This window comes from Carassius auratus, chromosome 8 (assembly GCF_003368295.1).
Source record: "Carassius auratus strain Wakin chromosome 8, ASM336829v1, whole genome shotgun sequence".
Lineage (NCBI taxonomy): Eukaryota > Metazoa > Chordata > Actinopteri > Cypriniformes > Cyprinidae > Carassius > Carassius auratus.
The window spans coordinates 24,176,664-24,204,641 of NC_039250.1; the positions used below are offsets into that span (position 1 = coordinate 24,176,664).

A 27,978-nucleotide genomic window follows, 5' to 3' on the forward strand; every position below is an offset into this window, starting at 1 on the left:
CTTCCATGGTACTTTATAGAGATTTCCAAACGGTTATTTTACAGCTAGTCTTCCTGAAGCTTCATCTAATGCTGAAAACTGATCATGTTTAAATGTGTAATGTTGAGAGTGATGTTTCTGAGACAGATTCTCTTCAGTGTATTCGTCATGGCTAGTCATGCTGATATATGAAATCCTGTCGTGACGTGTGGAATTTACATGCAAGGATTCCCACAGAAATCTTTTTTCTGATATTTTTCCTCAGTTCTTTCAGTGCTGTACAGCTGCTCTGCTCTCTGTCTGGGGGCCAAATCGGTCCAGAATGAAGAATGGAGCTGTTAGACGCCTGTGCAAATGAGGAGCAGTTGATAAAGTCAGACCCAGAGACACATTTGGTGTCATCCTGAGGCATGTCTGTGTTTTATCCACAGGTAGGAGTAATGATGCTGAAAATATAATTCTGCATCACAGAAATAAAAGACTAATATGGGAGTACGCACTGAACACATCATCAGCATTAAAGCAGCAGTTTGTGTAAAGCTTAGTTTGTCCTCAGGCAGTTGTCACTGGTAATTTGTGACCAGAGACATGGGTTTAGACCTCAGACAGAGGAAAAGAGGAAAAGTAAGGCGCTCTCTAATTTGCTACTTAGCACAGGCCATCGCAGATGACCCAGAGCATTAAGGTTTCAGTTTACATCAGCCTCTTTGATGGCTTTCTTTACGGTAATTGAAGCTCAGCGGTGACAGAAAACAGACACGTTCTGTGACCCAGTGGGAAACGGCGCCTTCGTCCTGCGCTTGAAACACAAGAACAACATCTTATTAGAAGTGCTTTTATTTGTACAAAATCTACATATAGGCGACAGTCAGTTGTCGAGGATTGATTATATATTAGACATATAAATCAAAGCTTTTGCCAAGCTGATTTGTAGCATTAGTACAAAAAAAAAAAAAAAAAAAAAACAATGCTCTCATAATCTCAAATTTTAAGATACATCTGAAAACATATTTCAGATATTATTAAAATGTAACGCAAATAAAAATGACTTCCCAAAAACAGCACGTTTGGCTGTGTAACACACCTCTCTTCACAGATGATGACTGTGTAAGTAACTAGAAGTTCCCAATGTAACAGGTTAACATCTCTGACATGTGATCAAACTAAATGAATCATTTGTAGGGAACGTGCGCCTCCTGGCGGCTTGAGATGAAACAGGTTTACAGTCTTCAGTTTCTCTTATTAGTAACTTAATAAATACATCAGACGTGTTAAAGGGACACTCCAACATCACATCTACAATGTCTGTGATTCCAATGTTAACGCATAAGAAATATGTTTTTTTTATATATATGTAGTTTATAAAAATCTGTAGAAAGTATTCAGATATATATTTTTTAAACAAACTGTACAGCTTGTCACGGTTTACACCAAAATGAATCTCAAAGGAACTATTACGCATCCCTTAAAGGTACAGAGTTGTTATTTCAAAGGTACTGCCCCATTGTCAAGCATTTATACACCGAAAGATAACATTTGTGCACTTTTTTTTCCTGAAAAGTATTTTAAGGATACTTCCACTTACATTGCTTCTAAGAAAGATTGAAAAACCTTTTTTCCATTTCACTCACATTTGAATGTAATTACTCGTAACAGACATGATGTTAAACACAAAATGCTCATTTGTGTTATGATGACAGTTTAAATAGTTTTGTGAAAAGAGAAAAACAACAACAACGACAACAAAAAAAAAAAAACACTTATAATAGTTAAGATTGGAGAGTCGTACATTATTAACTCTTGCAATGTGACCTAATATTGGTAAGCAGCGAAAAACACAATAACTTGCCAAACAGTCTGTTCTGCTTATGATTGAGGAATAATGGAAGAAGTAATAGTCATTTTATTTTGAACATTGTAACAAAGTCTGTGAAGTCAATTATGGATCAGCACAGAGAAAAAAGGAAGTTTGTGTGCATAGACGCCAAAGTGTTAAGTCATTTGATCCTTGTCATTAAGCTTTATATATTCTTGAATTCTTCACACTAACAGGCACAAGATACTGATAGAGAGGATTCTTGTCGCTTCACCCAAAGAAAATCAAAATACATTCATAGTTTTTCCTCCCATCTTGTTCTCATGCATAATGCTGGTTCCCAATACTGTTTTCCTCCCTGAACGCGGAGCTGGACAGCTACAGGTACGTGTCCTCTGAACCCACGCTCTCACTCGAGTTACGTAAACCAGGAGCGCTGGGAGCAGCGCCCGAGCTGCCGTTCACAGGCGTGTCGTCTGGAGGAGGCGGAGTGGAGTCTGTAGTGGGTGGAGGATCTGTCGGGTGGGCCGAGTTGTTGGTGTTGCTCGAGTCTTTAGGCAGAGAGAGTGGCTGGACAGTGACTGCAGGGTTGGAGGGCAGATTTCGGGTGGGTTTTGGGAAAGGCTGGGGAGGTGGTGGGGTGCGAGAGAGATTTGGAGACGGTTGAGGATGTTGTGGATCCGAGGAGGGGGTGTTTTCGGGTGTAGTGAGGTGGGATTGCTGTAGTGATGGAGGAGGATGGTTGGACTGATTGCTTGAGGCCGTCTCTTGGGCTTGAATATTAAGGGGGACTGCTGGCATGGCATACGGGTTTGGGATGTCCACTGTCGGAATGGGGGCTTTTCGGATAGTGCTACTTTTCTTGACGCGATTGAATTCGGATTTAGTGTCTGAGGGCAGCAGGGGGTACTGGACGATGATTGTGGGTTTCTGACGGAGGTCTTGGCGGGTGTGTGGCTCGGCAGACATGATGGCATGAGCGCCGTGCATTCTGGGAGGGGACTTGTAGCTGAGCTCGCCGTGAATTTTCCGCCAGCGCTTGAGCTGCACGCGGTGCTCCCGCTCCACGTCCCGAGAAGTTATGGGCAGCTCTAATACCTGCATGTGCAGAAGATGAGCTTCATCATCATCGTCATTATCCTTGTTGTTTTGACCACTACAACTCAACAACAACGTCATGCTCTTAAACACTTAAAAACAAGGCATCAATAAGTAAAAGTTCCTACATGATAAAAAAAAAAAACTGTTTATTATGAGTTATCGATTTAATATCCAGTAATGAAAATAAATGGCGCCACCTACTGGGGTTTTTTAAAAAATAGCACCCAGCAGATTTCACAGTTAAAGTAATTTAAGGCAGTGTTCATGTAAAAAACATTATGAAATTCAGATGTAGGCTTTTAAATTATTATGATCAAAAACAAACCCCGTTGAGTAAAATTCTTCGCATTATATGAGTGCATGAATATTTGATTATTTAGCAGTGCTGGTTAGGTTAATAAACCTAAACCTTTAGTTCAACATGGTTTATTATATTTATGCAAAGTTGTTTGTAAATAAATTAATACTTTTATTCTGCAAGAATGCCTAAAACTGATCAAAAGTGACAGTAAATACATTTATGTTTCACAGGATTTCTGTTTGAAAAATGCTGTTCTCTTGAACTTTCTATTAATCAACAAATCTGGAAAAAATGGAGCACAGTTTCCAGTTTTCACAAAACAATTAAGCAGCACAACTGTTTTTAACACTGAAAATGTTTCTTGAGCAGTATTAGAAGGATAGTGTGACACTGAAGACTGGAGTGAAATAAAGTACATTTAAAATATATTTAAAGTTATTTTAAAATCGCCATTTTTTAATGATTCAATTAATATAGCCTTGGTTAGCATAAGCTTAGTTATTTATTATTATTATTATTTTATTAATTTTTTTTAAATGGCTCATGAACATTTGAACAATGATGTGTGATTATTTTAATGTATTTTATTGTAATTATTATTTAGTTACTAATGTGCAAAACAAGCATTAACAAAACAATGAATAGATACTGGTTCTGCATATCCTGCTTCAGGTATTAGTCACAAATATGAAAAAAACTATTGTTATCTACATCCTTTGCTAAAGAAGAAAAAATCTGATCAGATCAGATCTACTCAAACCTCAAATGCAACAGATTGAGAGCATGTGATACCTGATGTACGAGAAAGCCCTCCTGCATGTATTGTGGCTCCAGAGCCCTGAGAAGCTCCATCGTCTCGTACTGACCAGGACAAGCCTTCAGTTTCTCACGAGATCCCAGCATGCTTTTCAGCAACACCAGGCCGACACGGAATATTATCTTCACTCCTATTGTAACAGCAAAGAACATGCAGTCAGAAAGAAGAAGACAAAGCTGCATGTGTGGTAATGCGTGTAAGAGAATCTCACCGTCACACAGGAACATGTCCCACACTCTCAGCACAGACGACCAGGGTAGAGTTCTGGAAAATGCACACATGAACCACTCCGTCATGTAGAGGATGGGCTCGATCTTGTGTTTCTCAAGATGGCGGTATGCTGGAGGGCTCACGCGCTTTAATAACGCATTTAAGATCTCTCCATCCAACTGTATGGCCTCCTAAAACACAAACGAAACAGGCATCAGGACGGTGGAGGGTTTTTCTTTGTCTTGGAGAAAACAGTGCCTTTCTTTTCTGATTATACAAGTCACAGGTTACAGCAGCAACTCCACATTCACATTAGAAAGGCATGAAGGATCATAGATTAGATCTAAATTAATTTTGCCCACAGCTCTTTAACTTACTAACCTACCTTTGTGAAACTTAAATCCCATTCGAACAAAAACAAAAGAAGCTTTGTTTTTAATTTAACTGGCACCCAAAGCATGTTTTTTTCATCTCAGGAAACATGACTCAATGCTTGCAGATTGAAAACGGGAACCTCAGATATGAATGCTATGAATAGAAAGCAAACTATGAACCTGAGAACGTGCGTGAGGAACCCAGATAAGGTTTCAATTACCTAAAACGCTGAAGTTCATAATAGTTGGTCTCATCATTCAAGCGTTTTATTACATGGTTGTAAAATGTAGGTCCTTTATATTGTCACCAGCCAAGAGATAATGAACTTTTAGATCTCACAAGCACTTCCTGTTTCCCCTTTTTGGATTCGATTATTTCTCATATAAAGCGTAACATTCAGAGGTCTCACCAGGCCTGCGCTGTAATATCCAGGGAGGTACTTCTCACAAATCTGAACCAGCACCCAAAATGCGTCCTGAATACCAATGAAACAAACAAGAATTCATCATTTGAATCATTACTTAATCAGCTCTAGAATGAGCATTGCAAACAAGTTTCTAATGCTTTTGACCTCAGCAGGCATGTGCATCAGAAGCACTGCTGCTATAGGAGCCTGAGCCTGGCAGTAACCCTCATCCGGCCTGTACACGGTGTAAGCCTTCAACACCCGGAACAGGTCCTTCTGCCTGTTAGAACAGACAGACAAAATGAAATATCATTTAAAAGACAAACAGTAATAAAATACATCAAAAAAATTGGTCACATTTTATTTTAAGGTCCAATTCTCGCTATTAACTACTACTTTTGCCTCAATAAACTATTAATTTGCTGCATATTAATAGTTAGTGAACTAGTTGGGGATGTAGAATATGGTCATGCAGAATATGTGCTTTATAACTACTAATACACAGCCAATATGTATATAATAGGCATGCTAATAGGCAACTACCGTATTTTCCGGACTATAAGTCGCACTTTTTTTCATAGTTTGGCTGGTCCTGTGACTTCTAGTCAGGTGCGAGTTATTTATCAAAATTAATTTGACATGAACCGAGAGAAATTAACCAAGAGAAATGAACCAATAGAAAACATTACCGTATACAGCCACGAGAGGGCGCTCTATGCTGCTCAGTGCTCTTGTAGTCTACCATTAAGCATCATAGAGCGCCCTCTCGCGGCTGGAGACGGTAATGTTTTCTATTGGTGCTTGGTTCTAAATAAATGCGACATAGTCCAGTGCGACTTAAATGTTTTTGTCCTCATCATGACGTATTTTTGGACTGATGCGACTTATACTCATGTGCGACTTATAGTCCGAAAAATACGGTACTTAATAGTGAGAATTTGTCCCTGTAAGGAAGTGTTACCAAAATATACATGCTAATGTATATATATGAAATGATGTTGACTAACCCGTGACCTTCTCGGGACACAAACATCTCATGGAAAGGGAACTGTCTGTGTAGATCTCTCTCTATCACATCAACCCACTTCGGGTCTCCATCCATGTTATCCAACTCCTATTCAACAAGGACAGTTCATTCATAGTCACAAACCAATAAACATCCTATATTTGTGTGTTTTCAGAGCTGAATTTAACGCTGCACTGGCTTAACACGTTTAAACTTAAAATGTTTAAACTTATTTAAAAAAATATATATATATATTTAGTGGGGCTGTGACTAAGTTTGAGGAGCTTTAGAGTAAGAGATGCACAGCAAGCTTTAGTGTGAGCTCTTCAAATCAGATATAATCATGTGCACATCTGACTCACCTCAAACTTCCCGCTGTTTTGTTCTCTTTTCACTTTTCCACCTGACAGATAGAGCCAAGCTCTGCCTCGCAACGATGGCGGGATTCCTTTCTGACATCGCAGTCGCACCTGCGGGTGACAGAGGTCTGAGCGTCACACACCGATGTGGAAATATTCAGATAAGCAGGGACCAGAATGCGTTCACGGTGATTACACAAAGCTGAGACTGTGCAGGTAACCCAGACGTCATTTTCAAATGGTTATTTGACACAAACATGTCAGTTTCCCTTTACACAAAAGCCAGTTTATGATTTAACATTTCAACTATGCTGGCTCTGATTCTACGTGATGATTTAGGTTCCCTAAAGACTCTTATCACACAACACTGGCTGCACTGGTTTTGTTCTTACAGTACATGTGACCAATGCAGGCAAGAACCAACAGAAAGATGGATTTTCTGCTTATTTCCTTTACATTACTTATAGGCTGCACAGTATAAAAAAACATCATCGATCCATCATAAAAAGTGCTCCACACGGATTATTTTAATTATTTGAATGATGGCAGTCTTACATGCATTACACGAGATGTAGGCAGACGTGAAAATAACAGCATGCGCGCGCTCATGTCATGCTGCTGTGCACGTGGTCACGTAAACTTAATGTTTGCATGCGTTTTTAAGCATTGCAGTTTAAAACAACTGGTTTTAGGTGAAACGGGTGAAAATGAGCATGCAGTTAAATATCTAATGTGTCAATAGGGCTGTCACTTTTGAGAAAAATCTAATTCGAACGGATATCGAATATCATGCAGTGTATTAGAAGAAATTGATTTGGATTAAGTGCGGCTCTCTTTATATTTACAACATTCCCCGCGGTGGAGAAAAACACATGTTCGGAGCGCACAGACGTGCCTGGCTACTAGCTTTTATTTGCGTGATTTGGTCATGGGCCTACGCTACAATATGTCTAGAGTGCCCTCTACTGGATAAGATGGCAAAGAATAAAATAAAAAAACAAACGGTCTAATCATAGACTGTAAAAAAATGCGCTACACATGGCATTTTAAAAACCGGATATTTTATTTATAGTTCGATTACGGATATTTCACGTCATGTTCCAATGCATATTCGAATTGAATATTGAATAAAAAGTGACAGCCCTATGTGTCAATATGAATAAAATACATCTCTAATTTATCTCGCATTCTTTTTTTCTTTTTTTGTAGCGGATCTTATATTCAGTAAGAGTAATTTTAGATCATGGCAAAAAAAATAAAAAAATTGACAGACAGACAGAATTTGATAATCCATTTCTTTACAATAATTTTACCAAAAAAAGAAAAAAAAGAAAAAAGAAAATGTCATGAAATTAATCTGTTTTCAGTGAGAACCGGTTCTCAGTTCCCAACCCTTGAATTGCGTGTCGCTGCTTTCAAACCCTGTTTAACACAAGGACGAGCACACACAGTTACACAGGCATGCAAACACAAAGGCCAACAAAGACCGTTAAGAAATCCTTTGGAAAAACTCTTCTGTTGTCTTTACCTGAAGACGTCTCACTCCCAGTGAAAGCTTTATACAGCTTGAGAGAAAAACAGAGGTGAACACTCAGACTAATAGATAGACACATCACTGAAGACCATATAAGGAGAGCTGATGCGATAATAGTCTTGTCCAGACAGGGCTGCGTTGGTGTCATTCTGCTGAGGTTTTTAATTTATCCAAGCAGCAGTGGGACTGTCTGAGCAAGTCAGTGACAGGAAAAACGAGAAGGGGAAGAAAAGAGAAGGAAGATGACAGTCATAATTTAAGCCCCTAGCCCTTATATATAGAAATGATTGCCTCATGTTTTCACGGTTTGGTGAATCTGTGCCTCAACTCTCAGTTCTCGTGCTTACATGCAAGGCGTTGGCAAACATCTTACATCATTGATCTGTTCCTGGGAACATGCAGTGGAAAAAATCCAAGAATCTAGTGAACTTTGAACGAAGCTCCTACCTTCTTGAATCTTTTACTGATCCATCTGTCCCAGTGGTTCAACATATCCAACCATTTGGCTTCCCTGTGCCTTAACACTTCCAGAGGCACTTCTTGAGCCCTGCGAGAGAGAAAGAAAGAAAGAATAAGAACTCCAATATTTGCTTATCAAAGAAGATGGCATGTTTTATTAGTTCTCATAATATACTACAACACGGCAAGGTGAAATATGCAGAACTGCAAATGAAATTTGAATTAAATTGAATACAAATAGACTTGATTAATAATACTTCTGTTATTTAATATTACTGTATGGAAAACAGGTGCGTAAACATTCTGCTTAACTTCTGCTTTTGTGTTCCATGAAAGAAAGAAATGAAGCCATAAGGGTTTGGATATGAGAGGGAGTAAATCATGACAAAATCGTGACTTTTTTTTGGGGTCAACCATAAAACTATAAAAACAAAAAAAAGACATAAAAAAAAAAAGACTGAGCTATTTGCAGGAAGGACTCTAGCCACTAAACCAACAACCAAAATAGCTTCTTGTGAACTAGTGACAATGTCATAACGTCACTCATAAGTTTATTTTTGAAGTTTACTTATTTTTATCTGGTATGATTTACTGTAACATACATAAGCAATGAACGGAAATCATTTTGTCTAATATGAGCTCCGATATGAATTACCCATTCACACCTTCTGCATTTGATAAGACGACAATAAGAGAGGAAGAACAAACCATTAAATGTTTTTCAGAAACTGCCAGTCAAATGTTTGGGGTCACTGGTTTTTTATATTTATTTTGTGTTTTTAGTTTGGAAAGAAAAAAAAGATACTATAGTTTACAAATTAAGCATACAGTTGATCAAAATAAGAGTAAAGACAATTATAATGTGACAAAAAATATTGTTTTAAACAAAAACAGAACCATTAAGCAGCACATCGATAAGAAATGTAATAATCATTCTTTTCGAAGGATTGTGTGCCACTGAAGGCTGGAGTAATGATGCTAAAAATGAGGTTTGCATCACAGATAATAATAAATTACAACTTAGACTAAAAGTTATTTTCAGTGTTTCCCAGTATTGCTGTTTTTTCTGTATTTCAATCAAATAAATGCAGCCTTGTGCTTATGTGAAAGAAAAAAAAAAATAGCAGTTGGAACAATCTTAGGGCAGAATAATCTGAAACTATTTCAAGACTAATGTAAACAGCCATCCAGTAGATGACTAGACACTTTCATCCCTGGAGAATCTCCCTGGGTTCGACCTGTGCTGCAGCTACAGTGGTGATGATGAACAGGCCTGTTATCTTTCCCTCTTGCGTTTCCTCTATTCACATTTGAACCATTTAGCTCGTGGCCAAGACATTTAAATAGCAGTTTGCCAGCACACCAACCAGCAGCTAGCTTCCCCTTTACTTGGATACTGATCCTAACCACTAGAAATTTGATCTGAAAGCAGAGTTTCTTTAAATATTTTTCCTATTAAGTTGTAACTTGCAGGTTTTACTTCCCTTACATTTTCCAGAGCAATTTAGACCAAAAACTGAGGAACCTAGAACCGTTTTCTCTCTCTCCAGTAGTTGGCAGAGACGGTGTAACCTCGAGACACCAGCACTCCCATAAACCACAGGAAACGGAAAGCGGCTGTACACTCAGTACAGAGGGACAACTATCACTTACTCATCTATTCCATGCTCTTTAACAATTCACAACGAACAGCCAGGCCTTCTGCCGTCTCAGGCTACCGTTTAAAACCGTTAATTCTACACAATGGAGCAGTGACAATCCCAAATCCAGGCGTATCGGTAAACAACATGAATGTGTTCTTCTCTGTAGACTACAGCGTGTTTATTAAAGACGCCAACCTGGGGCAGATGTCTCGCTGATAAAAGACAGGAAGCTTCAACAGGTCTGCAACTGCAAAGCAAGTGAGGATGAAACGCCCTGACACTCCATTCAAACCACATCAATGAAAACTAACATTCAACTTTTTAAACCCATTTCCAATGAAAAGAAAACTGTCCGTTTCAAAACTGGTTCAACGAGTTAGCTTTATAAAACATATTGGTAAACTCTGAAAGCAGACTGGTTAATCTCGGCGAGTTTAAGATACTTGGTTGCATGCTATGTTTTGTTGTATGCTTTAGTTTGAGCAGCCATCAACCTCCCATTTATTTACTTTAAAAGGGAGGAATCGTGCTGCTTTGCAAAAAAGGGTGTAGGAATTTATTACGCACAATTACTGGTCAATTACTAATATCATGTGAATATTTCACATGGCTGGTGTAAACAATCACATGACAAGAGATGTATACAGTATATAATTACATACAAAAAAAAAAAACTAATTAGTTTTGTATTTCACAATATTTCTGTTTTACTGTATATATTAAAGTAGAATCATAATCATTTGATATGTTTTAAAATGTAATACTTTATATTTTTTTCACACACAAAATAGAACATAGATATCAACACAGAAAACAGTTACTTTACAAACTGTTCTTTTGTAATGATAATTGTAGAATTAATAATTTACAATATTGATCTTTAAAAATTGTATCAATTTATTACTGTTTTTACTATTTTGGTTCAAATAAATGCAGCTTTTGTAAGCATAATACAAAAAGACTTGAACAAATCTTTAAGGATTCCCAACCTTTGACCGCTAGTGTGTATTATTATTTTTATTATCATTATTATTACTACCACTACATTCAAATGGTTTAACTCAAAGGCTACATCTTCTACCAGGAATAAAGTATACCTCAACTAACTTTTTGTAGAGATGTTGTTATTTATTTATATTGGGCTACATATTGATTAATAAGCCTACAAATATAAATATAAATATATATATATATATATATACACACACACGCACATAGAGTATGGCATTAAATAGGCAGACCAACAGAGTAATTCATTAACACGGATTCTTTAGTTCTGAATTCATTTGTTTATGTGTGTCAAGAATCTAAACTATGCTGATTTCAAAAGCTTTCCTACGACACACACACACCCAATTAATGTCCAAACACGCAGTATTTTCCGTTCCGCGCTCCTCACGTGACCTCGATCTCCTAAAATCAAGCAACACAAACAGGATCTGATGGGAGCCACAGAACAGCCTTGCAATCCAGCGCACTTACGATTCGGTTGAAAACTTCTGGGCTCCTCCGATGAAGCCGTACTTGTCAATTTGTCTCGAGCTGGTGAAGCCGTTGATCTCAGAGTCGGATCCGAAAGAGCTCTCCTCGTCAAACTGACTGCCCAGAGTCCTCACACTCATGGTGTCCTCGGACGAGCGACGTCCGTTCTCCTGCCGAGCCATCATGATCCTCTTCTAACACACAGCCGATGAGTTCACTTACAGGTCATCACCTGCACCCGTCATTAATCATCCCAAGAGAAAGCGTGAAATTAATGAGATGCTCGATCCCAAAACAGGCCAGTTAAAGCCACAAAGCACGACTTTAGTCAATCACGCAGATTCACTTTTACTTTATTCCCCGTGTTTAGTAACGTTGCGTAGATTTGTGCGTCTTTTAAAGCAACAGCGTCTTCTAAACAGATTCCTGTGCGTCTAAATCACCCGAGTTAAATGCTAAATTAGCTTAGCGCGCAACGTGTCACGATCCGAGCCACAGTTAAACAAACAACGATCTCTGAAAATGTACTTTACGTGAGCAGAAACGTCGTCCGAAAACCGTGTAAACAACCGGACGAGCGAAACTACGCCTGATTTCCTGAATCACATTTTTCCAGTCCACGGTTTGTCAGCAACGGCTTCGGCGGACTGTTTTCATTCAGCACGCAGAGGTTTGAGGAAGAAACCCGATTATATTCCCAGTCGAGATGCACCAGCAGTGTTGTTTCCGTAATTTAAGTCGAGGTCCCATGGTTGAAAGCTAAATAATAAAGTAATTGACCCATCAGTCGAGCCGTGTTTTTAGTGTTTGGGTGGTGCTGATGATGACATTAGCGCTAAGTTTCCAGTCTGTCGCTGTTGCGTTTGACAGTTCTGCACATGCGCGTCTGTGTCACTTCCGGAATCCACAGCTTATTAGCATATATTTCTAAGGAATGGATTTGAGCCGTTTCTCGAGGTTTATGATTTGTGATTCTGGACCACAAAACCAGTCATAAGGGTCTTAAAATAAATTATTGAGATTTATACATCATCTGAAAGATGAACAAATAAGCTTTCCATTGATGTATGTTTGTTAGGACAGGACAATATTTGGACGAGATATTATTATTTTTACAACTATTTGGAAAATCTGGAATCTGAGAGTTGAAAAAAAAAATATTGCGAAAAAAGCCGTTAAAGTTGTCCAAACTAAGTGCTTAGCAATGCATATTACTAATCAAAAATTAAATCTGTGTATATAGCTATCTAATACTGGCAGTAGTACACGTTCTAGCAGACTGTTTCACAAACGCACAGAATAAAATGGCATAGGAACATTTATTTCATATAAATTGCTAATCAAAATATATAAATACTGAAACAGTATTTTCTTGTGAAACATTCTAAAATAGTCTTGTTAACCCTGTAGTTAGGGAACACATATTCACTATTTGTTCACTAAGGGTTTTTCCTCAATAAACTCAAAATTAGCTGCATATTAATTAGATAGTAAGGTTCAGTATTGGGTCAGGTTAAGGGATGCAGAATAAGACATTCATATGTGCCTAATAAGTACAAATAAACAACCATAATGCTAGTAATACATGCTAATAAGCAACTAGTGAATTGGTCCTTAAATTAAAGTTTTACCATAATCATAAGGGTTTTTGTTTTTTTCTACACTGTGTCAATGAATCTTCAGTGACATATAAAGATGTAGCCCAAGCCTGTATGTATTTCTTTATGAACACAAACGTTGATTTTTTTTTGAAGAACATTCACAAAAAAAAAAAAAAAAAAAAAAAAAAAATTAAAAAAAAAAAGTTCTCAAACAATCTCTCTTAGTTTTGAACAGAAGTAAAAAAAAAAAACATATATCTATTGACCATTTCTGAAAAGGTTGAGTTTACCATATTTAAAACACCCCCCCCCCCATACATAATGCACTATTTAATCTACATTTGAAATAATTTAAGCATAGCAACTGTGTATAAAGTTTATTAGAGGTTTGAGAAATGTGCCACATCCAAGGGCCTCACAAAGTTCCAGTTACAAAACAGCAGTTTAACAAACCGTCTGTGGAGGGCAGCAGTTACATTTCCATTCAGTCATTTTGCTTTTATGTAAAGCGACACACAATTATGAAAGACTGAATTTATAGTCTTTTAATTACAGACAGAATTTACAAGTGAGCAAATATCTCACCCTTTAATGTTCAGTTAGTTATGCTCAGTATAGTATGTGTTCTGAATATAACAATATAATGGAAATGTATTTTTATAAAACGGAAATCAATGAGCTAGCCTTCATATCATTCAATATTTTCTGTTAAAAACTTATGAAACTGCATTGTCTTGTAGTGCACTGCTCCTAAATCTACAATTGCATTTGACAGCAAGCAATAGATTTGTATTACTCCTCGCCTTTATTATATCTATCACTACCAGAACAAAAAAATCTTGTTTTGAAATGCAAAACAAAGGTTTTAATAATGAAGAAAAATGATGCCTGAGGGCGGACATGAACCGAATTGCAGACTGAGGAGCTTCCGATGAAAGATTTGCCTTTATTCAAGACTCCTCCTTTTCATCACCATGTGTGATAATGTAGCAAAGTGATTTATAGTCAATATTCCCAGCCACATCTATTGGGGCCACTGCAAAAGCTTGGTCAACCTGAAAGAGAATCAAGTAGAACATCATTAGATCAAGTTATTCTGTAAAAAGTACACATTCTTATCACGGCACTTGATTATATAGCCAATTGTTTGTGAAAGATTGGGAACATTATCTGCATCTATTAAGATTGGGAACATTATCTGCATCTATTAAGATTGGGAACATTATCTGCATCTATTGATTTTCAATGCATTTTATGTTTTTTAGATGCAATTAGTATTTATAAATGCAAATATTCACCTCTTCTGCTGTGAATTTATCCGCTTGGTTCATTAGCAGCCTTCTGAACCTGAAACAAAACAACATTGAATCCATCAGTTGTTCTTGAAAATACAGAAAGGTTTTTTGATCCGTTTTACACACATACTCGTCCTTATTGACAACTCCTGTAGCATTCGGGTCAAACAGTTTAAAAGCAGCAAGAATGGTTTCTTCTGGGTCTGTGCCTGTTTGAAGGTAGGAATATTGCACAAATTATAATAAATCTTCCATTCAAGTCTTGTTTCTTATTCATTATTTCTTAAAATCTTGAACGTATAGTTGACATACCATTGAGCTTTTCTCCGAAGAGAGTGAGGAAGACAGTAAAGTTGATGGGCCCTTTTCCCTCTGCTAACATCGACTCCAGCTCTTCATCACTCACGTTCAGCTTTCCTGCACAAACACAGGCAATGCTCATGCTTCTGATGTTTCAGATGTATAATGAAAGTATTCTGAGACTCTCACATGCATTTTATATACCTAGTTGTGCATACGTTTCCTTCAGATCAGTTTTGTTAATAACTCCATCCCGGTTCTGATCTATGCAGCCAAATGCCTATGAAAAAGCATAGATATTATGTGTATATATATATATATATATATATATATATATATATATATATATATATATATATATATATATATATATATTTTTTTTTTTTTATTATTATTATTATTTTTATCAAATCAAGTACATTTTACTTGTACATTGTTTCAGAGCAGTTTTACAGAAAATAATTATGTTAATAATGTTTATAATTCCTTAAGATCTTCATGCTTTATAGTCAGGTTTAGCAGATTACAGCGGGACAATAAAATAGTTTACATTTTGAAACATAAAAAAGCAGATAAGATTTGCTATACAGTAGACTACACAGTAAATCACTTAGTGTGTATTTATTGTATGTACTAATTTGTTATTAATTAGGGTTGTGGTGATATATATATATATATATCTTATATCTTTTTTTTTTCTTTTTTTGGTTTTCAGACAATATAAAGACTGACCTCTTTAAACTCCTGTATTTGTGATTGCTCAAACATGGAGAAGACATTGGAGGAGCCCCTCTGAGCAGGTTTACCCCTCTTAGCTGCAGCTTTCTTACTAGCCTGTAAGAAAAATAAAATACGAATAACAATTATAAGCACACAGTAGAGTGTTTATGAATATACATATTTAGGCTCTTTAAAATAACTTTTTTAAAGATGAATTATTTATTATGGAAATTATTTATGAATTCTATACTTCTATTTATGCTTATGTTATCCACCAGTCTTAATAGGAGAATTGCTTTAAAAGTGTAAAGTCCTTCTAGTATCACTAAAATAAATCCTTTATTTATGATATTAAATTTCACATTAATTGTCATTATAAAAAGTGGCTGTGTTCACTCACCATGCTGACTGTCTCTGTGTTTGTGCTCCTGGGTCAGGGGGGTTGCTAACGCAGTCTTTAAGTATGAGGGGTCTTATCACTCAAAGTCTGCAGTGCTTCTGTTAGTCCCCTACATGGGCACCCACAGCCTCCTAAATACAGGAGCCCTGATAACTGCACAAGTGCCCGGATTCCACTGGGGTGGAAGATGAGATAAAGTGGCTGGATAGAAAGGGCAGAGTAAATGGGGAACTTTTTAAGAAATGAAAACACTAGATGGATGCAATGCAAATGAGAAAAGTGAATGAAAAAGAGGGAAGCAAAGGCCAGAGGCAGTGGTTAAATGTGAGATTACGCGAAGTACAAATGTTACATGTCAAAATTAGGGCAGCTCATGACCTGGAGAATTACAGAGCTCGCGTATCAACCAAGTGTCCTTGAGGTACACGCACAGTCCTTGTGACTGTTTATTTTGGGTTTGCCTGGATTGTGTTGAATTGGGTATGTGTGTGAAGAACATAGACTGTGTGACAGCATTGTGCATGTGGAGTCATTTTTATGAACTAAATCCAACTTAAAAATGAATCATTCTTTTGATTCAGTTCATTTTATGAATGGGGCAAACGGGTTAGCAACGATTCAAAATTCGATTAGTTTGAATCATTTGGACAGCTCACTTGTGTACCGTATATAGCAGTTTCTTAGGGTCATTCACACAGAAAGTGTTCCCGCCTTTAAATACATAAGACACATGACAGTGGAAGAAAAACGTAAGAAAAAGGAAGCGTTATTAAGGACTGGCAGAAGCAATATTCAAATTTAAAATTAAAATACCTTAATGATGAATTCATTTTTTACAGACATTTACAGACAGGTTAACTGATGGATTGGGGTCATGTGAATTACTCATGGATTATTTCGATGTTTTGATCAGCTGTTTGGACTCTGACAGCACCTATCCACTGCAGAGGATCCATTGGTGAGCAAAGTGATAATGCTAAATTTCTCCAAATTTGTTCAGATGAAGAAACAATGTCATATACATCTTCGACGGCCGGAGAGTGAGTACATTTTGAGCCAGTTTTCACTAGATCACTCAAGTATTTATCCATGCAGAATGTTAGTACAGTAGCTGTTCCTCAGTCAGGTGGGCATTTTCAACTTTATCATATTCACTCTAGTCTGTACCGGGGCAGATTTAGGGGTGTCGTTCAGGGTTTTATCAAGTCAGCTAAATCAGATAAAACACCCCGATTGTTCTCAAAATTCTACATTGCGTTGTCTAATAATGCTTCCTCATCAGACGGAAAACACTGTTTGTTTAACTGCCATGACTTTATCCTGTTATTTCTCTGTTCTCTGCTTTTACTGATTTATTTTTGTGTGTGTTTTGCAATTTGTATTATTAGTGACTGTAATTAAATGCATTGATTTGAAAGGTTGTTAAAGTGTTTTAGGTATGTCTTGATTACACTCGAACATTTGTGCAAGTGTCATAATTGAGCACTTGATACGTGGCACATTGCTGACACTGATTTGTAGTTGAAAGCATATAATCTGACCTGGGATTTGATGCTAAAACATGCCTTATCTCTTGTTTGCTGATTATTGTTTTATCAGGTAATCATTCATTTTCCTGAATGAGTATTCAATATAATAAAACTGATCTTCAGTTTAGCCTGTTCCTCCTGAAACAGAATCCAAAAAATGTAATCTTGTGTTTCTGCGAGAGTGAGACATGGCCATTTTGTGACAATTAAATAGATTTAAGAAGGTCTAAGTAAGTTGAACCCAAAGTTTAAAAGAAATTGTGACTGAAAACACCTACGCTCTGTTATTCTACAGGGTAAACTGGGAACGCTTGCCACTTAAAACCTATGTGGTTTAAAAGAAGCTTAGATTCATGCAGAGTTCAGCCTGGAAGTTTCTACAGATCCTGAAGACCCACATCAGCTGCTTCAGTTGTGTTTCATTTTGCCAATTTGACTGGAAAGTGCCTTTAAGAGTGAGACTGTACACCCCTGTCAATATGCTTCCATTTACAAATATTAGAAACTGTAAAGGATACTGATGTTGATATAGATTAAATAAAAAGCCTTCAAAGATGCTAAATCCATAGTTCTAATTTTGTGTTATTGAGCAAACTGAAAAAGTCAATTATATTCATATTCCTGCATCTGACCATAAACAGCTGAACTGATTTTCTTTTAATAATCATTCTTTATTTTTCTCGTTTCAGAGAACTGAACGGAAAAGAGGCAGAGGTCTGATGTAAGGCAGATTTTTACAGCTTGATCCACTGAACCACGTTGCGTGACTTCAGAATCTTGAAACAAATGATGTTTTGACCCACTTTTACTTTTTTAAGAAAGTTTCTTTGATCACAGATTGTGTTGAACAGTTCTTAAATACCAAAATGACTCAATTAGAAAGTGGTTTTCACTTTGTGATAGTCAGGATGAAATAGCACTGATGTATTTGAATTGTTAACACTTTTAGTTTTAAGTGTTTCAACAAATCTGATTTAGAATCGGCATTGCAGTATTTGCCAATAAATAAATAAATAAACCTTGATGTTGATGGTAATAATCCAGTACAGTCAGAGTACAGGCATGTCATTGTTATTTACAGTTTAGTTGTAATTTACATAATGCAATTTTACATTAATGCTATAAAAAGATATTGCTTATCATCTAAGGTGCAAAATAGGGCAGGACGAGCACAGCTGTCACAGTGCCCAGGCCTTGTGTAAGGGAGAGATTATCTCTTTCAGTGTCTGTATTATAAGTTGATTTGATAAGAAGTTGCAGCAGTGAACTATGAATCATTTGTTCTGGCTAAAAGACAATCTTAAAGAGGCTTTATATCGTCACATCAGCGTTTTTAACTTGGTTAAGCTTTAAATATGACATCTCATCTTTTGTTTTTTTATCATTGGCCGATATAGTATTGCACCACAAGAATTTCTCTGTAATTCCATATTAAAATGAATTGTCCTACTGTCTGTGAAGGTTAGAGTAACACCAACACATAGACTGTCACTCATTTTCACCAAACATGACTCATACTCCTCCAATGTTTTCCTAAGAAATTTTGCCTCATTTAACAATTTCCCTTTGGGCACTTAACCAAGGGCAAGCAAAGTGTTTTCCATATCAGTAGTGTGTGGTCTTCACAGATATCCAAGGTGACGAGTTAGCCACAGCAACAAGAAGCGTCCTGCAGTCTGAATTGGCGTAGAAGGAGACAGGTGGGGGTATTTTTCTACAAAAATAGGAGGAAACAGTCCTTTTGTTGCCTTAGTTACAGGGAGCCAGACAGGAAGAAAATTATGAATGAAACCCTATTTTCTGAACAGAGTATTAACGTTTCAGAGGAAACCCTGTTTTTTTTTTTTAAGTTAAAAGTAAAAGGTTTGCTTATTTTTGTATAATTAGGACAGACAGCTGTAGAGGTGCAGCGTATGCTGGTCGAGCATCATTTGTTGGAACATCTCTAACACATCTCACCTCATCTCATGCCGAACAATGAATTGGAAACTTTCTGAGTGAAAGGGAATGAAAAAAAAAATAATTGTTTCTTGGTTTGGAACACGTCTTGGATGACTGAAAATGGACCACAGGACCATCCGGTGTGACTGACTATTAGAACATCCACAACTGACCATGAGGAAGATTGGATAAGTTGAATGACAGTTTATATATGAATAGTTTATTTCATATTTGATTCAGATTTTATTTCATTTGAGCCATTGTTCAGGGAGAATGCAGATTTTTCTTTAAAACGATGCACACATGAAGAAAACACACCATGGACCTTCATGCCATGGAAAAGGTAAAATATATTTTATTTTCTCTCTTTTTTTTTTTTACACAGTCAGCATGTGTTGTCTATATTGGCATATAATTGATGTTAATGAAGCTTAACCTATAATTAACTTTCTCTAAAAGTATTATATTGTACCCGTAGCAAGTGTAGACCATTTTTACTATGTAGCCCACGTTGTAAAGAGCACATTCTTAAATCGGATATCTTTTATTATCTTTACTTAATTGCACATGGTTTCTGTCTAATACACTGCCAGGAATGTGGCGTTTATCTCTTGAGCTTGCGTTGGTCCTCCCCTTCACGCCACAGTAGATGTCTCTTATGACAGTCTTATATGCCTCATGTCCTTAGACGAACTCCATGCCTGTGATTTGTGTCACTCTTGCTACAGGTTTAATTCAGAGATTGCACAATTATTTGACGGTCTGCCAACTCCATTGGCCTGCATTTTTATGATATAACAGTGCATTTAATGTGTACCAATAAACAGTTCTTATGATTATAAAAGCTGATAATAAGTGATAAACTGCAGCTAGAGTTGTCACGCCCTCTCATAAAATTCTTAAAATGATCTTTTCTTCTTCTCTGGACTAAGAATAGACAAAATACAGAAGTCACAGCTGTAAAAATATTATGATACTGATAGCCGTCTGTCTTGATTACTTTAGACTGAGGACGGGTCTTCTTCGAATAATGCAGGCTAGTGCAATGTATGTTTAATAATAATGGATCATTTGCATTCCAGTCAGTCGCATATCATGTGTTTAAGTGTAGTGTTGTTGTTGTTTTTTTTATGATACAAATTCATATGGTTGTATGATAAAGATTCTAGTGTAGGGACGTTCTACAGTGTTGGAGAGTCTGAATAAATATCGGTTCTTAAGTTGAACTATTCAAAGCAAGAATAAATGATAAATGTTTCCAAAAATAACGTTCTGTTTGCCCTGATAAGCACCTTTCGCAATGTTAGTATATTGTGACCCTAACTCGGCGTGGGAGTTCAATGGGTGTCTGAACATCAAGAGTGCACATGACTTTTTAAGGTCTTGATACACATTCACATAAAAAGGCGTTGTTTTAATATGCAGCACACATTTATATATTATAACATCTGTGTGTGTGTGTGTGTGTGTGTGTGTCGGTTAATGAGTGCAAATTACAGGAATAAAAACTGTGGTTAGGTACGTAATTTATAACATTACACATTTTTTGTAATACAATCAGACTACTTTCTGATTAATTTTAGATCACTTTTGACCAAAGTTGATGGTCACATTGATTTGCATAGGATAAAGGGGCTATTTCAATGAACATTTTAGGTTAGATAGGTTTGCCTGACAAATAAGTTTGGGTATCCCTGCATTATTGCTTCAATAAACTCCTAATTTACTGTTTATTTATAGTTAATAATGTAGTTATTAAATGTAGGTTTGGGGTTGGAATCGTCAGATTAAGGAATCTAAAATGTAATAATATGCTTTACAAATACTAATAAACAGACAAAATGCTAGTAATATAGATGCAAATAAGCAATTAGGTAATAGTCAGAATTGGTTCCAAAATTAAAGAGCAGCCAGAAATCAGAACCATGTACTGTATTATACGAAATCAACACCCAAAAGCCTTCACGTTATCAGCATTATAACACAGAATTCAACAGGCCAGCAGAGTTCAATTTTTAAACAAAATTCTATAAAACTTAACATAATATTAATGCTTCAATTATTCCTGTAATATCTTTCTCTTTCTTGAACTTCCATCAAGTTCAAGATAAACCAATTTTTTACCTTATACAATTTGTATGCTTCTGAAGCAATTGAGGACCTTTGTCTAATCAGATATCTGACTTTTTTTTTTTTTTTTTACCCTGTCTGACCACTTAGGTAACTCTTCAGAGTGCAATAAACTTTAGATGTTTGGACTTTCCCTCACATTACATTCCTGCAAACCTATTTCTGGAAAAAAACTGTTTGTCCTTTGCAAACCAAGTCATCTAAATTTAGCAAGAGTTTTAAGTTCAGTGGCTATTTTTAAATGTAACCTAAATCCCACTTTTAAAAAACGAATTCTCTAGTCAATCAAAAAATCTATATAATACAATATTATATAATATCACTTAAAATTTGAGTGGCACGATTAAATATTTGGGGAAATCCACATGGCAATTGTGCATTTATTTATTGCATTGTATTGCATTGCACTACATCAGAATGATGCTTGTGTTTAAAAATAAACTGCAATATAATGGTACTATAATATAGTATGTTCATTGTTGTTTCACACACACACACACATTATGGAGATATCATTTTGAATTTCCCATGGAGGCAAAGATCAGGTCATGTTCTCTGCGAAGCGTGTGATCATACCGAGTGGCCTTGACAGCTAGGTTTCCAAGGTGATGGGTGAGATTATGTGCATATGTGTGTGTGTGTTTGATCAAGATGTGTGTGTACCGTGTGTGTGTACACAGAGGGCAATGATCCTTCTGACCACACCTCCACACCTCCTTCACTGCAGCATAAAAACAGCTGAGCATCTCCATGCTCCTCACGCACATTCAAACTTTAGCAAATCAACGCTCATCATACATTGTTTGAAAAGACTTGCAAAGATGCCGTGCCTCTCTTCAGCTCGTAGGCAGAGGATGCCAAGTGACTTTGAGTCAGTACTGGAGAGATTTCTCATGGTAAGAGACAAAGCAATATGTTTAGACTGACACTGTCTGTTTTGTGATTCTTTGGCACTACTAGGAGTGTTACAGACACATATGAGATCATGCTAATATCAAATTAACACTTATTTGAATCTCTCTCTTTCTGGCATATTCTACAGGTGGACCAAATTCTGTCCGAGTTTCTGCTGAGTAAAGAAGATCTAGAGGAAGTGATGAGGAGAATAAGGAGAGAGATGGAGAGAGGACTGCGAGTGGAAACACATGATGAAGCCAGTGTCAAAATGCTGCCCACTTATGTCCGCTCCACACCTGAAGGCTCCGGTATGACTTCTGCTGGAAAACTACATACTGATATAAAGTGTTATTAGCACTGTATTTCATACTTTTGGGTTGGTTGAGTATAACTTATATGCTGCATTGTCTATTTATTGTTTAAAATATATATTAAAATAAAAAAGTTGTGTTGTTCTTGTATGTTGCATCAGACATCTGATGCTCTTAAGAAGCATACATTCATGTTAATGTGTTCGTTTGTCATGTTAACTCTGTCACCATTTACTCACCCTAATGTTGTTCCAAAACTTTTTTTCTTCTTTTTTTTTTATATTTGAACTATTTTGTCCTTACAATGAAAGTCAGTGGAGTCTAAAACAGTATCGGACCCCACTGACTTTCATTGTAAAAACAGAGAGAAGGCATTTTTCAAAATATCTTCTTGTGTTCTGCAGAATAAAGAAAGTTGCACAGGTTTGGAATAATGTGGACTAAGTGACAAAGTAAATAGATCAGCAGTGTGCTATGAGTTTAATCTATATTAGCTTCTCATTAGGTTAGTTTATAACAGATGAGTTTATAACAGATGAGTGCATTGACAAAAAATCTCTACTGGGCTTTCTTTCCTGGAATCAGGCGTTGACTCCCATGACTCATGATGTTGCTGATGCTTATTTATGTGACTCATCTCAGAGGTTGGTGATTTCCTGGCACTGGATCTTGGAGGGACAAACTTCAGAGTGATGCTGGTGAAAGTGGGTGAGGATGAAGAGCGCGGCTGGAAGGTGGAGACGAAGCATCATATGTACTCCATCCCTGAAGACGCCATGACCGGCACAGCTGAAATGGTGAGATATCAAAAGGTTAAACAGTCATACACATTTTCTGACATTTTAGACTCATTGTAGCCCTCTTTCTCTACATATAGTTGTTTGACTACATTGCCAGCTGCATATCTGACTTCCTGGACAAACATAATCTGAAGCATAAGAAGCTTCCACTGGGATTCACCTTCTCTTTTCCAGTCCGTCATGAGGATTTGGACAAGGTATGCATATAAACATGAGCCTCTTAAAGGGATAGTTCACCTTTAGTGCTAGTCTCCATTGACTAGCATATTGTGTTAAGTCAATGGGGACCAGCAGCTGAAGGTGAATTATCCCTTTAAGGTTCAATCACATTTATGCTGTGGCAGATGTGTGCCATGTTTTTAAACTTATTTTATTACAAAGTGAAGTTGACATGCATTTTAATTTGAACTTTTCAATGTTTTCGGTTAACAGACTTACTTTTTCTGTTTTATTTTAACAGGGCATTCTGCTTAACTGGACTAAAGGCTTCAAGGCCTCTGGTGCTGAGGGCAATAACGTTGTTGGTCTACTGAGAGATGCCATTAAAAGAAGAGGGGTTAGTATGCACGTCTTACCTTTCATACTAACAATTTACAGCAGAAATTCAGTTCTTAATGGAAAGGCTAGGAAGGAGAACAGAAAGCTGCTTTAACACCATTAGTACATTAGACACCTTAAAAGCTTATAATAAAAGGTTTAAACCGCTGTCCAATAAAAGTGAATGAATAATTCTTTGTTCAGGACTTTGAAATGGATGTGGTTGCCATGGTGAACGACACAGTAGCCACCATGATCTCCTGCTACTATGAAGACCGCAGCTGTGAAGTCGGTATGATAGTAGGTAAGAGTGACCAAAGACCCATGTAAATATAATTAGAGCTTGGTAATAAACTTTATAACAGGAAGATGGCATATTTAAACAACCAGTCAGGAAAAAAACAGCATGGCAATAAAACAATAGGCCTGAAGCTTTTAGTTTAATGTTTTTGTTGTCTCTCTCTCTCATTATGTCATGGTTTCTCAGGAACAGGCTGTAATGCGTGTTATATGGAGGAGATGCGTAAGGTGGAGCTGGTGGAGGGAGAGGAGGGGAGGATGTGTGTGAACACAGAGTGGGGAGCGTTTGGGGACAATGGTGAACTGGAGGACTTCCGGCTGGAGTATGACCGGGTTATTGATGAGACTTCACTGAACCCTGGACATCAGCTGTGAGTGAGCTTTAAAAAATTCACAAAAAAAAAGGTGGTCCAGAAGTCTGATACCACTTTGATAAATGCATATATTTTGTAGTATGATCAGTGCACTTAATTGCATCTCAAAAGTACTTTAGAAAAAATGTATATATACTTTCAAATAATGTATTTATGTAATATAGACCACTTAAGTGTACTTTAGGGGTTTCTTTCATGATTATTTTCATGCATTATTTCAACTCATCTTTAAATTAAGTATAATTATCAGTATGTTATGATGTCAGATATATCCTTTCAAACAACTCTTCAATAAACTGTGAAGATGTATGCACAGTTTCTTCAAATATCACATCTGTAACTAGATTAGATACTTTAGGAGCAGCGATGTGATCAATGTCAGAATCTGATCTGTATGTCCTAACATACTTGCTTCTAGTTTAAGAGGTTAGTTAGATGTCAACCTGGAGCTCTTATGTGGTCTCCAGGTGACCAGGGTTGTTTTTTTGTACATGTGGATATACTGACGGTAGCCACGTCAGTGCTGGAATACACACGGCTGGATTAATGGCCAGGGAAAGAGATCATTAGTGAAGCTGCTCGCTTAATGGGTATTTACAATGTATGCTTGAAGATACTCAATGGGCTGCTCCTCTGTCCTCGTCACTTCAGGCCATTTGTATTTCATGATTATCCTCAGGCTTTTACTAGCTTTAAAAACTTTCATTTTGCTTCTGCAAATAATGACTTAATGTCAATGTTTGAACTATGAAAGATCTAATATCTATATATATTTTGTTCTCATGACTCTAGGTATGAGAAGCTGATTGGTGGGAAATATATGGGGGAGCTTGTGCGTCTTGTGCTGCTAAAACTAGTGAATGAAAACTTGCTGTTCAACGGTGATGCCTCAGAACTGCTGAAAACACGAGGAGCTTTTGAAACTCGCTTCGTCTCCCAGATTGAGAGGTATGACTGATGATTTTAAAATGAGAACTGTAGATTGTATTGTTAGCTTAAGCATTTACAAAATCAATATACATTTGTGTGAGAACCAAAGTGACACAAGATATTAAGTTTTGCGGTCTGAATATTGTAATTAAAGTGTTTATACTGAAAACAAAAAAAAAAATTGTTCTTGTTTTCAGCAAAAACTCACTTAATTTTGATCACTGTTTTCAGAAAACAAGGCTTTGAGACCAGACGTTTCAAAAACCCTTGTGAAAAATAAGTGCACTTAATTACATTGAATATGCACTAAAGTGTAGTGTACTTCAAACTACATTAACTGTACTTACAGATTACAAAATTAAAGTACACCTATTTAATATCAATTTAAACTAGTGCTGTCAAATGATTAATCGCATCCAAAATAAAAGATTTTGTTTGCATAATATATGTGTGTTCTGTGCATATTATATATATATATATATATATATATATATATATATATATATATATATATATGTTTATATAAATAAAACAAATGCTTGTACTTAGGCTACACATTTTATTTGATTTATTTCAGTGACACGGGGGACAGAAAGCAGATCTACAACATCCTGAGCTCACTGGGAATCTTACCATCGGAGCTGGACTGTGACATTGTACGTCTGGTCTGCGAGAGCGTGTCCACTCGAGCTGCTCACATGTGTGCGGCCGGCCTCGCTGGCGTCATCAACCTAATGAGGGAACGCCGCTGTCAGGAGCAACTGAAGATCACTGTGGGAGTCGATGGCTCTGTCTACAAACTACACCCTCAGTGAGTACAAGACGAGTGAGAGGGATTATGGCAAGGCAAACAAAGAGAAATGAGGGGGGAAATTAAGAGGAAACAGAGATGAGTAATGGATATAACACTATGTGATATAAACACAATTAAAATGTGACATTTTCCATATTCCCCCATTCAGTTTCAAGGAGCGGTTCCATAAGCTTGTGTGGGAAATGACTCCTCACTGCGAAATTACCTTCATCCAATCAGAGGAGGGGAGCGGTCGGGGCGCGGCTCTCATTTCCGCTGTGGCGTGCAAGATGGCCGCCTGCATACTGACACCATGATGAACCACGATTCGGCTTCGTCAGGTGCATCTCATGAATCACAGCTGACCCGCAATGTTAGAGCGACCTCTCATATGGTGAAAGTGCTTTGCTCCTTTCCAGCATTGCGTTGCGTATGTGAAGTGGCCGGCTGTGGGGTTGTTTGGCAACATCTATTAACCACATGCATACAGCCCATTGAAATGTTTAACATATGTATTATTTTATGCCATAAAGTCAGATATTTGCAGTTAAATAAGCTTTTAGACACAACATGAGTCTTTAATTGTTTGCTACTGCCCTGAGCGCATTCAGGTTGTGTTACATATTGCACCTTCATGGCTGTTTTGGAGGTTAGGAGAGAAACGGAGGGAACTATTTAGATGTGTTTGTAAATATATGAACTGGTCAGGTTCAGCAACTGTGCACTGTTTATGGCTTCTTTTATTTATTGACCATTAAATTATGTTTATATTCAGTGGTAATCAGAACTGTTCAATTATTTAATGCAGGACCTGAATATACTTTGTACATGTGATTGATCGTTGTAAATAAAGTACTAATGAGTGACTTAAATGGTTGTTTTTAGAAGTCTGTTATAATTTTCTTCACATTTAAATAAAGATTAGACTCAAACATAAAGAGAAAGAGTGAAAAAGTAAGTATAAAGACATTGATCACAATGGATTCAATCATCCATCCTGGTCCAGCATCTTGTATGGTATAACAAGGCTAAAGATGAAGAAGCCATTGATTTAAAAAAACAATAAAATATTCATAGATTAAAATAAAATCTACTTCTGCATTATAATACATGACATTTAAGGGATTCTAAAGCTCTTATGAGGGATTTCTTCAAGACCTCGTGGAACAGGATGGATCATCATCATGACAAAAGTTTGAGAAAGTGTTGTGGACTAGTTCAATAGTCACAACTGGTGTCAAACAAAGTGCCATAAAACTCTATTACACACAGTGTTGGGCAGTAACTGGTTACTAGTACTGTAATAATATTACTTTTTGCAGTAACTAATAGTGTAACTATTTACTGTTGCCAGAAAGTAATAAGTAACAATAGTACTTTTGAAAGGAGTAACTAGTAATGAGTAATTTCATTCTTCGAGTAACTAGCCCAAGACTGATTACATACATATATGTTTATGATTAAAGTCTTGCATCCAGTTTTGGAGCAGAACTTTATGATATCATTCAGGTGGATGACATAAGAAGTGATGTGATACTGTCACCTGCTGCTTCTTGCATGCAAATATCTGTGTCCTGATGCAAGGGTCAAAATGGGCCAATATGTAAACAATTAATTGTTTACTTTTTTTTT

At 36.8% G+C, this 27,978-nt stretch overlaps 3 protein-coding genes and 1 long non-coding RNA gene across 5 annotated transcripts; 2 read left to right on the forward strand and 2 right to left on the reverse strand.

The window, feature by feature from the left end:
- Positions 1 to 798: 798 nt before the first annotated feature.
- LOC113107744 (TBC1 domain family member 10A-like) lies at positions 799 to 12,370 on the reverse strand. Its single transcript, XM_026270441.1, has 9 exons — positions 11,489 to 12,370; positions 8,352 to 8,451; positions 6,374 to 6,481; positions 6,013 to 6,119; positions 5,171 to 5,285; positions 5,009 to 5,074; positions 4,226 to 4,415; positions 3,990 to 4,144; positions 799 to 2,893 (listed from the first exon to the last, which is right to left on the reverse strand). Exons 1-9 carry the CDS (start codon positions 11,671 to 11,673, stop codon positions 2,174 to 2,176), a joined length of 1,746 nt encoding a protein of 581 aa, XP_026126226.1. The 5' UTR covers positions 11,674 to 12,370; the 3' UTR covers positions 799 to 2,173.
- Positions 12,371 to 13,451: 1,081 nt separating this feature from the next.
- Positions 13,452 to 15,909, reverse strand: LOC113107745 (myosin regulatory light chain 2, atrial isoform-like). The gene is made up of 7 exons (XM_026270442.1): positions 15,805 to 15,909; positions 15,417 to 15,518; positions 14,889 to 14,964; positions 14,697 to 14,801; positions 14,515 to 14,593; positions 14,388 to 14,436; positions 13,452 to 14,144 (listed from the first exon to the last, which is right to left on the reverse strand). The coding sequence occupies exons 1-7, from the start codon at positions 15,805 to 15,807 to the stop codon at positions 14,040 to 14,042; spliced, it is 519 nt and encodes a 172-aa protein (XP_026126227.1). The 5' UTR covers positions 15,808 to 15,909; the 3' UTR covers positions 13,452 to 14,039.
- Positions 15,910 to 16,001: 92 nt separating this feature from the next.
- LOC113107746 (uncharacterized) lies at positions 16,002 to 18,310 on the forward strand. 2 transcript variants are annotated; one of them, XR_003292709.1, is made up of 4 exons: positions 16,002 to 16,553; positions 16,644 to 16,762; positions 17,629 to 17,788; positions 18,023 to 18,310. It is a non-coding gene; the product is annotated as an uncharacterized LOC113107746 (long non-coding RNA). The 2 variants fall into 2 exon arrangements; XR_003292708.1 differs by having other exon boundaries at positions 16,002 to 16,762.
- A 3,834-nt stretch (positions 18,311 to 22,144) lies between these two features.
- On the forward strand, positions 22,145 to 27,218 carry LOC113107749 (glucokinase). Its single transcript, XM_026270444.1, has 10 exons — positions 22,145 to 22,300; positions 22,447 to 22,609; positions 23,255 to 23,409; positions 23,490 to 23,609; positions 23,873 to 23,968; positions 24,154 to 24,253; positions 24,437 to 24,620; positions 25,416 to 25,571; positions 26,131 to 26,364; positions 26,516 to 27,218. Exons 1-10 carry the CDS (start codon positions 22,226 to 22,228, stop codon positions 26,661 to 26,663), a joined length of 1,431 nt encoding a protein of 476 aa, XP_026126229.1. The 5' UTR covers positions 22,145 to 22,225; the 3' UTR covers positions 26,664 to 27,218.
- Positions 27,219 to 27,978: the final 760 nt, after the last annotated feature.

Bases quoted from the DNA above. Each gene is read 5' to 3' on its own strand.
- LOC113107744 (XM_026270441.1), bottom strand. From the start codon at position 11,673: ATGATGGCTCGGCAGGAGAACGGACGTCGCTCGTCCGAGGACACCATG. The intron at 5,286-6,012 runs GTTAGTCAACAT...CTGTTCTAACAG, and splicing joins GTGTCCCGAGAAGGTCACGG to GCAGAAGGACCTGTTCCGGG. The intron at 4,145-4,225 runs GTGAGATTCTCT...CTGTTACAATAG, and splicing joins GGACATGTTCCTGTGTGACG to GAGTGAAGATAATATTCCGT.
- LOC113107745 (XM_026270442.1), bottom strand. The intron at 14,802-14,888 runs GTATATAAAATG...GTGTTTGTGCAG, and splicing joins GGAAACGTATGCACAACTAG to GAAAGCTGAACGTGAGTGAT. The intron at 14,437-14,514 runs GTATGTGTGTAA...GTTTTGTTTCAG, and splicing joins GGAGTTGTCAATAAGGACGA to GTTCAGAAGGCTGCTAATGA.
- LOC113107749 (XM_026270444.1), top strand. From the start codon at position 22,226: ATGCCGTGCCTCTCTTCAGCTCGTAGGCAGAGGATGCCAAGTGACTTT. The intron at 24,254-24,436 runs GTAAGAGTGACC...ATGGTTTCTCAG, and splicing joins TGAAGTCGGTATGATAGTAG to GAACAGGCTGTAATGCGTGT. The intron at 25,572-26,130 runs GTATGACTGATG...GATTTATTTCAG, and splicing joins TTCGTCTCCCAGATTGAGAG to TGACACGGGGGACAGAAAGC.